Raw genomic sequence first — 15744 nt, 5'->3', positions numbered from 1 at the left:
ACATATATGTAAGTTTATGTAATCGTGGTATCAATTTTCTTAGCTTCAATATCTTTTGTAAATTCATTGAAAAGAGCATAAAAAGATTTTGCTGCATAACTCTTATAAATAATCGAAATAATGTTATTAATAAAATTTCACGTGTTGCAAGCTGCAAATTGCTATAGTTTATCCAATGATACGAAGCAGTAAACGTAGATAAAATTTGATTGTTGCGACTGCAACTATTGGCTGCCGATTAGTGAAACTCGAGTGTCAGTGCCTCGTCTCGTTAGATAGAGTATATAATAAGATGAGAATTTGAACTCAAAATTTTGCCAATAAAACTTTTACTAATATGTTTCTAACATTTTTGTAATTAAAATGACACGATATAATTTACAGCATACTTGCTTACTTATTTCAGTCGGTAAGATTTCACAAATATGTTAGTAAAAGTTTAATTTTAAAAAAGTCAAAAATAACAAAATATTTCACTTTTAAATTAGTATCTACATACATTGTCTTAACGATATCTGACATTAGATCATGTTACACCACTCGATCGTGGCGGGCCGTCAAGCTCCTCTGTGTGTCGGGGAACCTCTTCTCCGTAGTGGGGACAAGCACGAGTGTGCAATTATTCAAAGGATCTTGTTTTGTACAATTATCGAGTATTTCTCGAATTCGATAAATGGGAGCAAGATATAACGATTTTGAATCTAGGAATTACAGTTTGAAGTCCAGGAATTCATTGCACTGGTTCAAAAATTGCGCATTGTTAAAATTTGGTATTTCTTATTAAATTAATTGGCTTATTCTCCATGACCCTTTTTGTCATATGCGTTGTTTATTTTTGTTGATACTATGAACGTAACTGAATATTGTCTTATGGAGATAGAAAAGTACAAGTGATACTGGTTGGACCACGTACATAACATTTATTCAAAATATTATTTGACAAATTGATCTATATATTGATAATAAAGCGAGATTCCGTTAGTCTGAATATAATATGTGTTTAAATAAATAAGAAATTTATCGTTTAAATGGCTATCAGGTTAAAGTAAGTTATGCAGTAGGCTAAAAGTACCAAACTTTGAAAACGCAGAACCTATGAATCAGTGGATTTCTAGATTAGAGTCTTCTCTATTCATATGAGTACTATTAAAAAATCCCAAAAAAGCATTCATAACATTTTACAACAATAAATGATCTCATATGTAAGATCGTTTAATTCGTTCAATTTAGGTTCTTGTATATGCTAATGTCAATTAAACTTAGCATTTCGCCGTATGATGTAGCACTAGTCCGGGAACAACCAGGGCCATACGCGTGAGCACTTTCATTTCCTCTCTGATTATATGTTGTCTATGGTATGTTGAGTACGCATTTCTGATTTCTGAGTGAGACGGACGCGCATGCCTGAAAATATGGAGTTCTGCTTCCGGCAAGAACAGTAAGTGGCGAGTAGAAGCTTGGGAGCGTATTGTTTGGTTATTATAAAATGACAGCGATTACAATCTCGCCGGCTGCCCAAGGAATTATTCAAGTTGTAAATGAAAGCAATTTGTGTAAAATCGAAGGGTATGTGTTCCTTTAACTATAAAATATAAATTTATTCTTGGTAAGATGTAGGACTTTACATGGCTACTATTGATTTCTTCACAGCTTCCTCAATGACACGGCATATAGGGAAGCCATTGAAAATTCTTCAAATTATAATAGCCGACTATGCAGAGAACGACGTTTACGTATGCCTTTCCTCGATTCTCAAACAGGTATTAGTTATCATAATTTTTCTATAAAATTTGTATATCTGTTTTTCATGATATATCTATAATGTAATGATGATTCGTTCGTATCCTTAAGGCTTCCTCGCTCGAATGATCGTTAGAAATGATTTAAACATTTAGACTTTGTCGTTGAATTTGTTATTTTTTATTGAAAAAGTTTTGATATAATTGAAAGAAGAAATTTGGAGCAATTGCACTCCATAATTATTCAATTAAAAATGATAGGTATTAGTATTACAAATATACAATTATGTAGCATAGTTATTTACAGATGAAAATTGTTACTGTTGTTATTTGACTATATGAAATTACAGGTGTAGCACAGAATCACTCTGCGCTATTTATGTCTTCAAGAGAAAGACTACCTGGTTTGTTACATGGTCAGATATATACATATCCTAGTAAACGATGGAGGAAAAAACGGCGACAATATTTGATGCATTATTTACATCCAAAAAGAGGACCAAGAGGTGACACTGAAGACGGCAATGAAGGTGTAGAAACTGTAACACATGTAAATGATGATAGCAAAGATTCAGTGGCCCTTAAAGGTAATAATAATATTACATTATTAGTGAGATAAAGTTAAAAATAAATTTCATTTATTATAATGTGACGTGTAATAATTTGATGTAGATGAACATAGTAAAGATGCATGGTACTACGATGAGCAAGATATGTTGGATATGGACACGTACGAAGAACCTGATGCTGAAAGTGATTATGATTACGAGGAAAGTTATAGTAGTAAAAGGAAACGAAGGAAACCACGTGGAGGTGGCCATCATCCTGCACGAAATCACCCATCTTCTACAGATAGTCCTGGGGGCAAACGTACTAAGGTAAATTTGATTGGTGCTGCATAGTTATGCAAACATTTTATTTTATTAATTTAATTTTTTCGGTATAAGCGTGAGTTATAATCAACAGATATGAAATACACAGTCAATTTTGTATGTTTATATCCTTTGGTGCGATTGCTACCTTTAGTGTTTTTATTTATTTATTTAATCGTTTTATTCTGTCTATTCGTTTATAGATTAATAATATATATAATTAATAATAGAAGATATACGATACACTTGCGCTACGTTACTCTCGGCAATAACACTATACATCGAACTGTCGCCGTACCGAAGAAGTTAAAACAAAAAGAAAAATATTTAATTTATTTTCCATTTAAATTCTTAATTTAGTTTCTTTACATATGGCAGATATTAAATTTGTTATGCATATATTTTATTAAATATAGGGTGGGGGACGTGGGCGCAAAAAAACCAACTATGATGCCGTTGACACTGATAAGCCATTCGTTTGTGACCGTAAGTTTAATCACAGATACAACTACAAATGACCACTTCCTGTTACTAGTTTCATTAAAAATATAATTATTATTAGTTTTATCAGTTGTTAATTTTGAAATAAGAGAAAAGAAATGCATTGCATTAGAAGATTTGTTAATTTTATTAAATAACTATATTTTTACGATGCCTACGTATTATTTTACAAGATACGCAGAGGTTACTATATTAATATAAGATGATGATTGGAAACTCGAAATAAATTATTAAAGATTTAGTCTTGGTTGCCGCATAATTTTACATTTGGGGATGGTGATTGAACTAAGTATAATCTGATTGTGTAACGTGGGAAGGTACCCTTCTAGTCGTAAAATTAATTCCACAGTTGACTTTTAGTGCTCTTTCATTCAGTGGAATTGATCAGTACTGTATTGACTGCTGTTTTCCTTCAAGTTTATGAATTGCAGTATATTACTTAGCATATTCCAGTCCTTACTGTATAATTTCTGTTTGTATCAAAAACCTTGTACTCCATTTCTCTTTTCCTATTTGTTGAAGTATGAAGAGACATGGTATGATTCATGGATGAAAGGCAAAGATTGATTATGCACATAAAAAAGAATTGAAGTTTTTATATAGAAGAATCTACGATATATTAATCCAGGTTGTGTGAAATTTCTATGAAATAGTACATTGTATCATTCTGTACAAAGATAATTACCCCCTAAAATTATACTGTAGTTTATCACGTAACTCGCGTTTCGTAAATTCACATTCATTCGAAGATTTATTAATCACGGTCACGAATCTGATAAATGCTATTCATTATATATTTGTTGTGTAATGGTTAATGCAATTTTTTTTATTTTTTTTTTTTTTTTTATTTATCATAACACGTAAGATTATGTTTATGACAGTAGCGTTGAGACGAGATATCGAAATTAGCTGAAGCATAATTTTCATGAACGTGTAACGTCGCGCTTGTCCAAACCTTGAAGGAGTATAATAGTCATTACTAATTTGATCGAACTTTTTCCAGACACGAAGTCTATGAATTAACTCGAATGTGCCTGCAATCTGTTTACTTCTTGAAACCACTCCTGTTAGATTAGCAGAAAATAAATCTAAAGACATTTGGTCTCGACTAGTAAGCTTCGATCACGCAACGATAGAAGAAACCTCACGATATTCGAAATTTTTTATCTCGATCTCGTCGAGCTTACGAAATTGGCCAAATATCTTCGGACTTCTATACTACCTGCCAATAACAGAGCAAGAATGTACTGGCTCACACTGTAGCGAGCTCATTCTGTAGGAGTATACAAGCATCAAGCCTTGCATCGTATTAGTTTTGCTTCTTGGGCTGGAACTCCTTCACTGCTTGTCCACATATAGATTCGTAGGTGGATAGGGATATGTACTGGTGCGGAAGGTGTGCAAATGCTGTCCCTAACCTGTAAGCTTCTATCCTAGATTTACTTTAACCGCCTCGTTTCTTGGAATTCACCAAGAACTTTTTTATATCGTCGTACAATGATTTCATTCTTTTCTGTCTTCCATAGTTTAATCTTTTTGATGTTCATTGTTATTATAAAAGGTTTAAAAATACATTTCTAACGCGGCGGTTAAATAAGTACATCCTCCCATATCGTCCAACCAACTCGTCGACCAAGATTTCTCTTATCATGGACGTTGCATTGGATGGTTTGTGGGAAAACAGTATTTGCACTTTTGCAGTATGCAGCGCACGGTATAAAACCAGACCTGGTCTGGTCTACCATTACGGTCATTCCCACTCTACTTCCTCCGGTGATCCTGCTAAGGAACTAAGTCCCAGTCCTGCCGAAGTTGAACCTAGGAGCGTTGCAGACACCGCTGCTTCGAACCAGCCAGGTTGGAGCCAAAATCAGCTCAATTTTCTCACTTTCCTTTAAAAAAAAAAAAAAAAAAAAAATACCAACCCAGAAAGAAACAAAGAAACAAACGTCAACTTGTTCCTGGTCTCCTGATGTCTTTTTTTACCTGATGCCTTATGATCTTTGATCTCTGGATCCCGATTTTTGCAACTACTTACTTGTTCATATAACCCTGAACAATATTTACCTAACTTGATGGAATTAAATATAATATCTTCTTCTTGTTCTTATATTCTTCTGTTGTTTTTACTCTCTTCTTAATTACATGTATTGCAAATGCATGTATTGCAAATAACCGTAGCCGTAATTGATTTTTGTGTTTCCACTTTTTTCCATAGCGTTTTTCATGCATATGGAATCTCTCATGCACAATAATCTTTTTTCATTTTTATTATCTTTTTTCGGATAATTTACGTGTCGCGTAAATATCATACGGAGAAGAATATGCCTAAGTCAGTATGATAACGGCGATTTTTTCTTTCTTTTTAATATATATATGTGTATATATATATATATATATATTTGACACACACACACACACACACACATATATATATATATATATATATGTACGTATACTGTTTATATGTATATCAAAAATTATGTCTGCCTTTATTGTGCTGAAAATTTTTCAGATTTCTCTTTGTTTCTTCGATATATATATTTAACTATATTATATATATTTAAGATGGGCTGATTCAAACGAAATTATAAAAAGATAAATGCAGCGATCGTTGCGAATGTTTTGCAATAGCATGCTTCTGCAATTCGCATCTTTTTCCTTCCAAAAAATGTTCTCGTATGTTGGAAGAGTAAAAACCGGAAAATAAAGAGAGGCGACGTCGTTTTAATGAAATCGGTAGTGCTCCTTGACGCGGTCATTTTTGAATGTTTGGTATGTGTGTGCGTCTTATTATTTCACCCGACGAGATAGTCGTCTCTTCCGTAATTCTCTATAGCATGCGTTCGCATTTATTAATTTCTAATCTTTAATAGTTAATATTATATAGTATAAGAGTATTTCTTTTTCTACAGTTTGTTTTAATTTTTAATTTTTCTGTTTGCTTGTTGTTTCTATTACTGCTTTACTTTCTTAGAGCGATTTTGGCTTCGAGTTTTCCTCTTGATGAGCGCCTGCAGAGCTTCAGACTAAAGAAAAAAAAACCGCACGGAGATACGTTTGTCTTATATCCTTCTCTTTCTTTCTGTCTATCTCTCTACATGAGTTGCCAAAGTAGTTTGTTTTTCACGTTTGTGTAGTGCTGTTTTGTCTGATCTTTGGAACACTTTCGAATTATCTCTACTTCTTTATATAATCTTGGAATTGCTCTTTTTTGGTGATGGAATGCATATCGGATTGACATAATATGTGCACCCTGTTACGATTATATTTGCGTGTGTATATATACTTATGTATATGTATATATATATATATATATATATTTATATATACACACACATATATATATTATATGTATCTATATACGTATTATTTCATTTGTTTCCTTATTGTTGTGCCAGTTTCTTTTCATTAAAACATTTGTGATGCATCGAATGATCGATTCTGGTTATTCGAAATAACAATTTTCGTCATTTGTGTGGTAAGTGATTGCCTGTCGTGAAAATTCTCTGAATTTTACAGAAACGTAAGATTATTTCACTAATCTCTTTCGCTTCAAATCTGTTCACTGTTCAAAATCACTGAGGAGTAGTTTATCCCGCCATACAGTGTCTAATTCTTTTATCCTTATATTCTTTTTTTTAAATTACAAGTTAATTACAACGGCTAAAATTTTGTGAAAAATATTACGTTTAGCCAACTAAAATTGTACAGCTGATTCCTCGTCAAATTTTTTTTTTCACCTAAAAAATAGTAATTTCCACCACTCTGACAAAATATCCAAAAGTCACTGATTATAAATAGATTCTGTTCCACAATTTCCTTATTCTGGATTGTCATAATTATTTCAGTATCGGCAATCGCTCGCCAAGCAAAGCCACGAATCCTCAATGCTTATCAAATGTGATATTGCTGTCGACCCGACATCCGACAACCGGAAGGCTTGTAACCGAATCGATTATCGCTGTTCGTCATCACAGAAATTGACTCTAAATCATTGTTTCTAAGCCAGTGTGCATGGTCATTAGCTTGAGACGCAAAGCGCAACTGGGTATGTGGTCGGTTTGTGATCAGGTGGTACACGTCGGGGTCGTCAGAATGCAACTTCGTCGAGTACTTCGAGTCCCTCTCCCGCAGCGCCGTCCGCGTCCGCTGCGGGAGCATCGGCGCAGCCACAACCGCAGTCTCAGCCGGTCCAGCCTCAGCCGCAACAGTCGCAGCAGCAACAACCGCAGCAACCGTCTCAGCAACAGCAGCCACCTCAGCAGCAGCAACAATTGCCCGCGGTACCGCCAACGGTAGCGCCAGCATCGCCTACGATACCAGCCGTGAAGGAAGAACATCTGCCGGCGGTGCCGTCGCCAGGCACAGCTGTCCCCTCGCCTTCCTCGGTGAGGACGGAAGGCCCACCAACCCCAGGGACGAACGAAAAAAAAGCTGGAAAGTCCGCGCAACCGTCCCCGTACTGCGACTTCTGTCTGGGCGATGCTAGGGAAAATAAAAAGACCGGCGGCTCCGAAGAGTTGGTCTCTTGCAGTGATTGCGGTCGCTCAGGTAAGCCAGAGGAAAAGATCAAGCGCAAGTATACGCGGAGAACGAATCACAATTAAGCCACGGTTGTCCCCTGGTCTGTTGCGTTTAAGCAACGATATCTATAGCGTTTTCCGGGAACGATAATCGTCGTGTATCGTATTCGTCGATTGAACATTCGTAGCCGGGGATGTGGCTCTTCTCGTTTTTCGATAATCAATCCCCGCGCTATCGGCTGTGTATATGGGGATGAGCATTTTGTTCGGCATGATTGGAGTATTTGCGAAAAGAATTTAAAGTTGTATATTATCCATCCTTTTCGTTGTTCGTTGAATTAAGAGTTAATTTTCGTTAGTTGAATCGAGTATTTATTGGCCTTATAGTGTTCTCTAGGTCGTTCGTATTTTTGATCCTTAACAATTTCTTAATATTTATATTTTCTTTAGTTCATATTTTCTTAAGTTTAAAAAGAATATAAAAGAATCGTTTATGTCAAATATCAATGTGATAAAAATACTAAGGAACTGTTTATAGCAAACATCGGTTTAAGGGAAATATGAAAGGATCTTATGTTAAAGATTATTTTAAAACGTTATATGTCTTTCTATTCGTTAAAACCGGATCAAGGCTAAAAAGATATTTTATGGACGTTGTGTTTTATATAGTGCTCGGCCATTCCTTTCGATGGACTTAAATGGACTTCTGTTCATCTCTTTCTGGAGAAGATATATTGAGGATAAATGTTATTGTTATGGAAGGAGCCACACCTTGGTACTCCCTCCTTTTCCAATTACCTATTTGGACCAATGTCTTCCGCAAGTATGAAATCAGTTCCGTCTACCTCTTTCCTTAACAAATTATCATATACAAAATATTTAATATTCCTTACTCCTTTACAGTCCACTTTTACGTGTCTCCTTTTTGCAGTCTTCTTGTTGCCTCCTCTTCTCACGAAAAATCGATAATGAACAGCCAGATTAAAATTTGTCAAGTCCATCAATAGGAAGTGATACAAAGTTTAAACTTTTATCACCCCATAAAACACGGTCAACAGCGCGCGTTTTCATCTCTTGTGTCTCCTTACGATCCGCGACTTGTGTTCATACGAGGCATGAGAGCCGAGGAATTATCGCGTTTCTTCATTGTTCGTTCGATCATCCGTATTGATCATGGTCGATTAATTAACAATCGTTTGTAGTTGAACTATTCGTTTGTTGAACTAGATTTTTGTATCCGTATCGTAAGGATCGTTTTTTCTTTTCTGTTCGTTGTAGACGAATTTCGTAGACGAATCATTGTTATTATCCATCGTCGACTCGGAGGTTATCATACCGATTCGATCGCTATTTTTCATACCGTTAAGGATAATTCGATTTGTCCGTGAGAGAATCGTAATGAAAGAAAAAAAAAGGGAATAAAGTGCTGAAAAAAAAGTAAGAGAATAATATACTATTTTTCGGATTGAGGTTAGGTTGACAAACTAGTTGCTGTGTGACATACGTTCGGAACCATCGTTAAAACGTAGTTCATGTGCAATAATTAAGGGATATCGATTATCTGCACGGTTTTCTAGGCGGACAAAAATAAAAAGGTAGAGAGATAGAGAGATAGAGAGAGAGAGAGAGAGAGAGAGAGAGAGAGAAAGAGGGAGAGAAAGAGAGAGAAAGGAATATGAATGGTTACGAGCTTTACGTACACTAGTCAAGGCACGAAAAGCAAAAACATCACTTTGTCAATGGTGCAACTTGTCGCATCTGAGTAATAGGAATTTTCCGCGAAATTCCTTTACTGCACGGATCAACTGTGATTTATTGTGTAATTCAATGATTAGTTTTTAAGGGATAAAAAAATTTTTACGAAGGAAAGAGGGACAAAAAGAGAAATGATAAACAAATAGAAAATGAGGAAGGTTAACTATGTACAAAAATCAATTGAAGTTGAAAATACATGAATCTCGCTCTGGATATTTAAGAAGGAAAGAAAGAAATGCGAATGAACAAAAAAAGATTGAGAAAGAGAGAAAGATAAATCATCGATAAGATTAATCGTACAATTTACGGGAAAATTTTTGATGAAAAGAGAGAAGAAAGATTGTAGATCGCGAAATCGACGTATTTGAAAGTTTTTTAAAGAAACAAAGAAAACAAAAAGAAAAAGGAACAAAACAAAAGAAAAAAATAACAAAATTCCTGTTGCACAGTATCACTAGAGCACATATTGAAGAAGATATGTTTGTGTTCTCTGTTTGACTACAGTGTAATCGTGTGGTTTTTTTTTTATCGTTGTTTCGTTCAAAAATCAAAAAATAAAAAAAGGATCAATAAGAGAACGAAGCTTGCCGCGAGAATTGTTCGTTCCATATGATCGCGAAGTTTTAAGAGAGCTTAAAGAACAAAACGATACGATATACAATATACATATATTATATATATATATATATACTTTATATTATTGATATTATCCAGCACAGTCGTGAATCGTTTAACGAGAGCAACAATATTTATATATAGTAAGACGAAACAAAAGAAATAACAGGATCGACCATGTTTTTTCGATACTTCTACACTTTTTCAAATTTGTAAATATCCTTTTTTATTTTACGTTTTTTCGAGTGTTTCTATTTACAGAATATATTACCATAGAATACCACACCATAAGAGCGCAGCACATATAACGCTAGTAAACGAGTACTGTCGTTCGAAATACTCAATTAAAAAAGTCACAAAAAGAATATTCATTTTTGCGATTCGACCATGATTAATTATCATATTATTTTTTTTTTTAATATCTTTGCTACCGATACGTTGAATTTTTCTTGGAAAGTACAATAAAGAGGAAAGTTGATTTTTCGTACGAACGTAGCAATATTTAGTAAACAGTTGTGTCAATTAATTCACAATTGATTATCCGCCAATTTTTAATGCAATAATCATGGATGGCATGCGTTTTAAATAATCGATTTACACCATTTTCGAGAATCGTTAAATTAAAAAAAAATAATTTCTTAATTTTCAATTTCACTTTTTTTTCGCGTAAACATTCCACATATTTATAAATCTGCTGCTCTTAAAACCTTCCGTTTCGTTCTGGGCATTAATCGTTTCCGTCTCACGTTGCAAATGTAATACATAATATAGTAATCGCCTTTTTACCATTCGTAATCGTCATCAAATGACGAGTATATTTATTGCATACATAGAGGGAGAAAGGACAAGTGAAGCGACGACATATGCAAGCGAAACATGCGTATATAGAGTGAGAGAGAGAGAGAAAGGTTGTAAAAACTAACGATAATTCTTTCTTTTCTTTCCAAACGAATTTCTCCAGTCTTTAGGCAGGATTTCGACCATAAGTCGTGTTTTAACGATATGAAAAAAAAAAAATGAAGAAAAAAGAGATAAAGATATATCACGTAATCTTAGAAACTCGATAATAGCTTAGTTTTATACAAGCTTTGATATTCGTACAAGAAAATATCGTTCGAACGCTAGAATTAACGAGAAGAGAAGAATACAAGAAAGAAGGAAAGAAAAAGAAAAAAAAACAGAAAAAATTCGTCATTTTATTGTTTGTACAATATTCCACGAGTTTCTCTCGTCGTAGCGGAGAGGTCGTCGCCGTCACCATTCGTATTTAATTAATCAACTCTCCACTCATCACTCCCGAATGGTACTGCAATCCGCGCGTTCGTTTTCCATTATTAGTAGCTGGTTTCCAACGCTAACGTTATATCATTATCATAGATTTACGAATAACCGATGCAAGCGAGTTGTAACGTACGTACGTGTACTCGACATTTTCCCTTGTTATCACCTTTACATCCGACGTGTAAACAAGCGCAGTGGGTAGATGGTTAATTTCTACGGTGCGTCTGATTAACCGACCGGAATTGCACAGCGCAGAAACACACGCAGAGGAATTACCTAGGATTTATATCGTCTTTAAGTGTTACACGCAAGTTCTTTTGTGTCTTTCTGCTGAAAAACGTCGTCGACGCCAGTTTCTCGAGTCTTACCAAAAAAAAAAAAAAAATGGGAGAAAAGAAATGAAAAAAAAAAATAAGTGAAGATAGGAATAAAATAGTGGAAAGAAGAATATATATATAGAGAGAGAGGGAAAAAAAGAGCGAGGGAAGATGAGATGTGTTTAACCCCTTACCTTACGATTTAAATTCCAGTAGTGCGTGCCATAAACAACAATAAGGTCGATGATCACACGTCAAGCCATTTCATGGTTTGGCTGAGCGTTCGAACCTGTGCAAATCGCACATGGTTTTTGATTATGTAGATGCATGTGTAAGGTACAACTAATTTTATTTTGCAAGATGTTTGATAAATAATCACTACCAATTGATCATTTAACAAGAAAGATTGATTATCTTGAAGTGAATAATAAATCAATAACATCGAGGTACCACGTCTCTCACACGTGTTGTTTATGTTTGGCCCGATCGACGTTCCACGTCTCTCATACGATATTGTAGGTTAAGGGGTTAACAACACGAGATCCTTTAGGTTTACTTTATAACTTAGTAGCGCTCGTGCGTCGAGAGAGAAATAAATCTGAAGGTGAATCACTATCGTATCTTGATGAACCCTTCTGTTTATCGTATTAAGAGAGACTCACACACCTAGTATAAGAGAGAGGATGAAAGATTAAAAAAAAAAAGTAATTACGAGTATGAAAGCATGCAGAGATAGTTCCTCCTTGTTATATAAAAGAAAAAAAAAGATCGAAGACTTGTTATTAGGCAATTTTAATTAAGCAATACCCATGAGGCTTACAAATCTAGTATTTAAGTAACGCTAGTTATATATAAATATATATATTATATATATATTATATATATCAAATGTGATACGTTATATGAGTTACATGTGTGCGCGTGTGTGTCTGTGTACATTTTTGGTGCGCGCGAGTGTGAGTGTACGGGTGTCAAGAAAAAAATATAACACACACACACACACACACACACACACCCGCGCGCACTAAAGGAGAGAAAGCGTGAGTGAGAGAGAGAAAAAGAAACGAAAAATAGCGTGAAAGAGGTGAAAAAGAGTACGAAGATTTGAAAAAAAAGTGTGTGTAAACTAATGAGAGGAGAGAGTGTGCTGGTCCGCGACGTTTATATTGTGCTGCGCAAGAAAGAACGTGAACTATTCCAAGGTACGCACCGCTATTACTTACCACCTTACTATTCCAAATAAAATAACAATATGTTCAAGAGGCAACATCAAAAAAAAAAAAAAAAAAAATAAAAAAAAGAATACAATCGCAGATATCATGAAATAAAACATTCTGTGCGGAAACATAACAGAACGTATCATTATTTCGGACGTTTTTAGTGCTGAGGAAGGGTGAAAGTCATGATTCTTTGTGATAAATCATAGAAATCTTATCGCACGCGTTTCTTGAGCAATCGAAAAAAAAAGAATGTAACTATCGAACTTAATTTGGAATTTCGACAAAATGCTTCCGTTCGAGTTCTTAAATGAACGTTTATCTTTCTGAATATGGAGTAAAAAGATATTAGAAACGAGATGATAGCTTGGAGTTCACTGTTCTTCGGCACAAGATAAATGTCCTAGCACCTTTCTACTCGTCCAAAAGCTATCCTGTTCCGTCCCAAATGCGTGTTCCATGACCTAGTTTACGTTCTTGTTATAGGGCATCCGACTTGTTTGCAATTCACAGCGAACATGATCGTTTCTGTTCGCAAGTACAGGTGGCAGTGTATCGAATGCAAATGCTGTTCCATTTGTGGTACTTCTGACAACGATGTGAGTATTCATTACCTTTTTTCGGGTTTCCCTTACGCTTTACGTGACCGAGACAAAGAACGATCCACGTGCAGCTACTTCAACTATTTTGATTTTCCTCCTTTGTCACGAAAGGACAATGTTGTTCGAATACCCTTTATTCTTTATATATGTTAACGTTATCTTCGTTTAAACCTTACTTTGTCGATTATTTTACGTTGATTCTTTTGTTGCTATTAATACGTTAACTATCATTGTGTGATCATCAGAGAAAAAATATGTTTATTTTTCTAGAATGACTAAAATAATATGAATTTACTTATCGATTAAATAAATTTAAAATAGTTTATTGATATTGTAATATGAAAAATTTATTCAAGAATTAATTATTTGTATTACAAGATAGTATTTTATAAAATTAATATTATAGTATATCATATTGAAACATTTTAATCTATCAAAACCATTGAAACAAAACGGATCAGTCACCGCATGATTAGGTATCTCTTATAATTATCTTTTATTTGAAAAAATTATTGGTTCTAAATCAAAATAGTTTGAGGAAGATGTACGGAAATACATCGACGATTCTAAATCTTATCAAATTGTTTAAACTATTACAACGCGTTGCTACTATCTTTTATCAAGAAAAAAAGAAAAGATAAAATTTGTGATTATCGAAAATTAACAATGGATCAGACTACATCTGAATAAGTGAATACCGTAGTAGGGTAATCGTAAAGAGGAAGAGATAGTAAACTGTATAAAGCAACGATCGCGAATCACTACACCCAGTTAGTTAGGCATCGTTGGAAGCTAATTAATTGTTTCGCGAACCAAACTAGGATCAACTGCTGTTCTGTGACGACTGTGATCGTGGATACCATATGTATTGTCTGTCTCCACCTCTTGCGTCTCCTCCCGAGGGCTCCTGGTCTTGCCGTCTGTGCATAGCAGAGTTTCATCGCCGTGATTAAGAATCTTTTGTCTCGTAAATAAGTGACGGATTTTATCTATTTGCTGTGGTGCAGTGGCCGTTCTCGAATTAGGAGAGTATTCTATAAGCTCACTCTTCTTTCTAGTATTACGATAAACGCAAATGTACTTTCAAGTGAACTCTTCTTTCCTTTGTAAGAGAGACTATTAATTAACAACGTTGACAGCATTAACTATTCCGCTTTTTTTTTTTGTTTTTCTTTTCGATTTAAGTTTCTATTGAATAAGATGAAATATCGCAAAGTATACGTAATGTATGAATGCTACGTTATATTATCTCAGGCACTGGTGATCTCAGAAAATGAAAAGTATCATAATTATATATTTATATTCCCTAACGAACTAGCGTTTATCAGTAGATGTACGAAGGTATAAGATCAAAGGGCTGTCTTAATGTTTCTATCGAGAACAGATGAATAGCCGCTTTAAGCTTGCCATTGACGTTAATGGGTTTAATGGGCATAACCTTAATGGTCAAGGACTTCGGCATCAGATTGTCGTTAAACATCGTTGCGTTTTTCATTGAAATAAGTTGGTTCGACAATTGCGAACGCCGATAAATACTCTCCTAGTTCTCCTGGCCAATATATTTTTAGCCATTGACATTCGAAGTTCGGTTGCTTTTAGGATTTTAAAAATCTGCTTACACTTTAAACGACTTTTGGAGATCTCAAGTTTTCATAATATCTTTAGCTCCTTGCTATTAACTTGGTCCAATCCAAGGTGAATGAAAGAAGCAAACGTAAGGAAAAAAAAGATTGATATTCTAGGAAGAACATGATATTAATAGCATCTGTTACATAAATAGTGATAAATAGAACACTATCTGTTTATCTGTATGTATCATGATATTAAAGCTTTTACACTTAATGACACAGCCATTAGTAACAGTATAGCTATGACATACAAACTCACAGTACAGCAGAAAATTATATTCTATATGCCCTTTATTGTTAGCTCAGTATTTTTATATTTTATATATTGAATGTACTTAATTTAAGATACCATGGTGATATTTGGTACTCATTGTTGTAACTCTTCGTTTCTTTTTTATTCGAGTAATTTTAAGGTCGCTTAACGACGTGAATTTGTGTGTATTAGATGTCATGGAAATGAGTATATAAAGATTTTTGAGTTTGAACCAATCAATGGTTAACTTACATTTTATATTGCTTATTTTTAACAAACTGTATGCAAATTTCAATAAACATTAGTATACAACTGAACCACTAACTTTAGACAGTCTTATTGTGTGCCATGAATATTTTCTGAGTGCAGGAACATAATACATAATGATAGAACTTCTTTGGGTGCTATATTTCAGGGATTAGGTCCCTTTTGAACATT

General features: G+C 34.4%; 1 protein-coding gene across 2 annotated transcripts; it reads left to right on the top strand.

Annotated features, from left to right (window-relative positions):
- Positions 1 to 479: 479 nt before the first annotated feature.
- Positions 480 to 15623, top strand: LOC126925135 (zinc finger protein DPF3). Of its 2 annotated transcripts, XM_050740426.1 has the most exons (10): positions 1298 to 1314; positions 1387 to 1566; positions 1651 to 1760; positions 2090 to 2326; positions 2412 to 2617; positions 3028 to 3097; positions 4814 to 4969; positions 7187 to 7666; positions 13310 to 13422; positions 14247 to 15623. In XM_050740426.1, the coding sequence occupies exons 2-10, from the start codon at positions 1487 to 1489 to the stop codon at positions 14376 to 14378; spliced, it is 1584 nt and encodes a 527-aa protein (XP_050596383.1). In that variant the 5' UTR covers positions 1298 to 1314; positions 1387 to 1486; the 3' UTR covers positions 14379 to 15623. The 2 variants fall into 2 exon arrangements, with proteins under 2 accessions (XP_050596384.1, XP_050596383.1); XM_050740427.1 differs by lacking the exon at positions 4814 to 4969 and having other exon boundaries at positions 480 to 1566.
- The last annotated feature ends 121 nt before the right edge of the window (positions 15624 to 15744 follow it).

The sequence above is a fragment of the Bombus affinis genome, chromosome 15 (assembly GCF_024516045.1).
Source record: "Bombus affinis isolate iyBomAffi1 chromosome 15, iyBomAffi1.2, whole genome shotgun sequence".
In the NCBI taxonomy this organism is placed as follows: domain Eukaryota; kingdom Metazoa; phylum Arthropoda; class Insecta; order Hymenoptera; family Apidae; genus Bombus; species Bombus affinis.
Note: the sequence above shows the minus strand (reverse complement) of the source record. Positions and strands in the feature narration are given on the sequence as shown.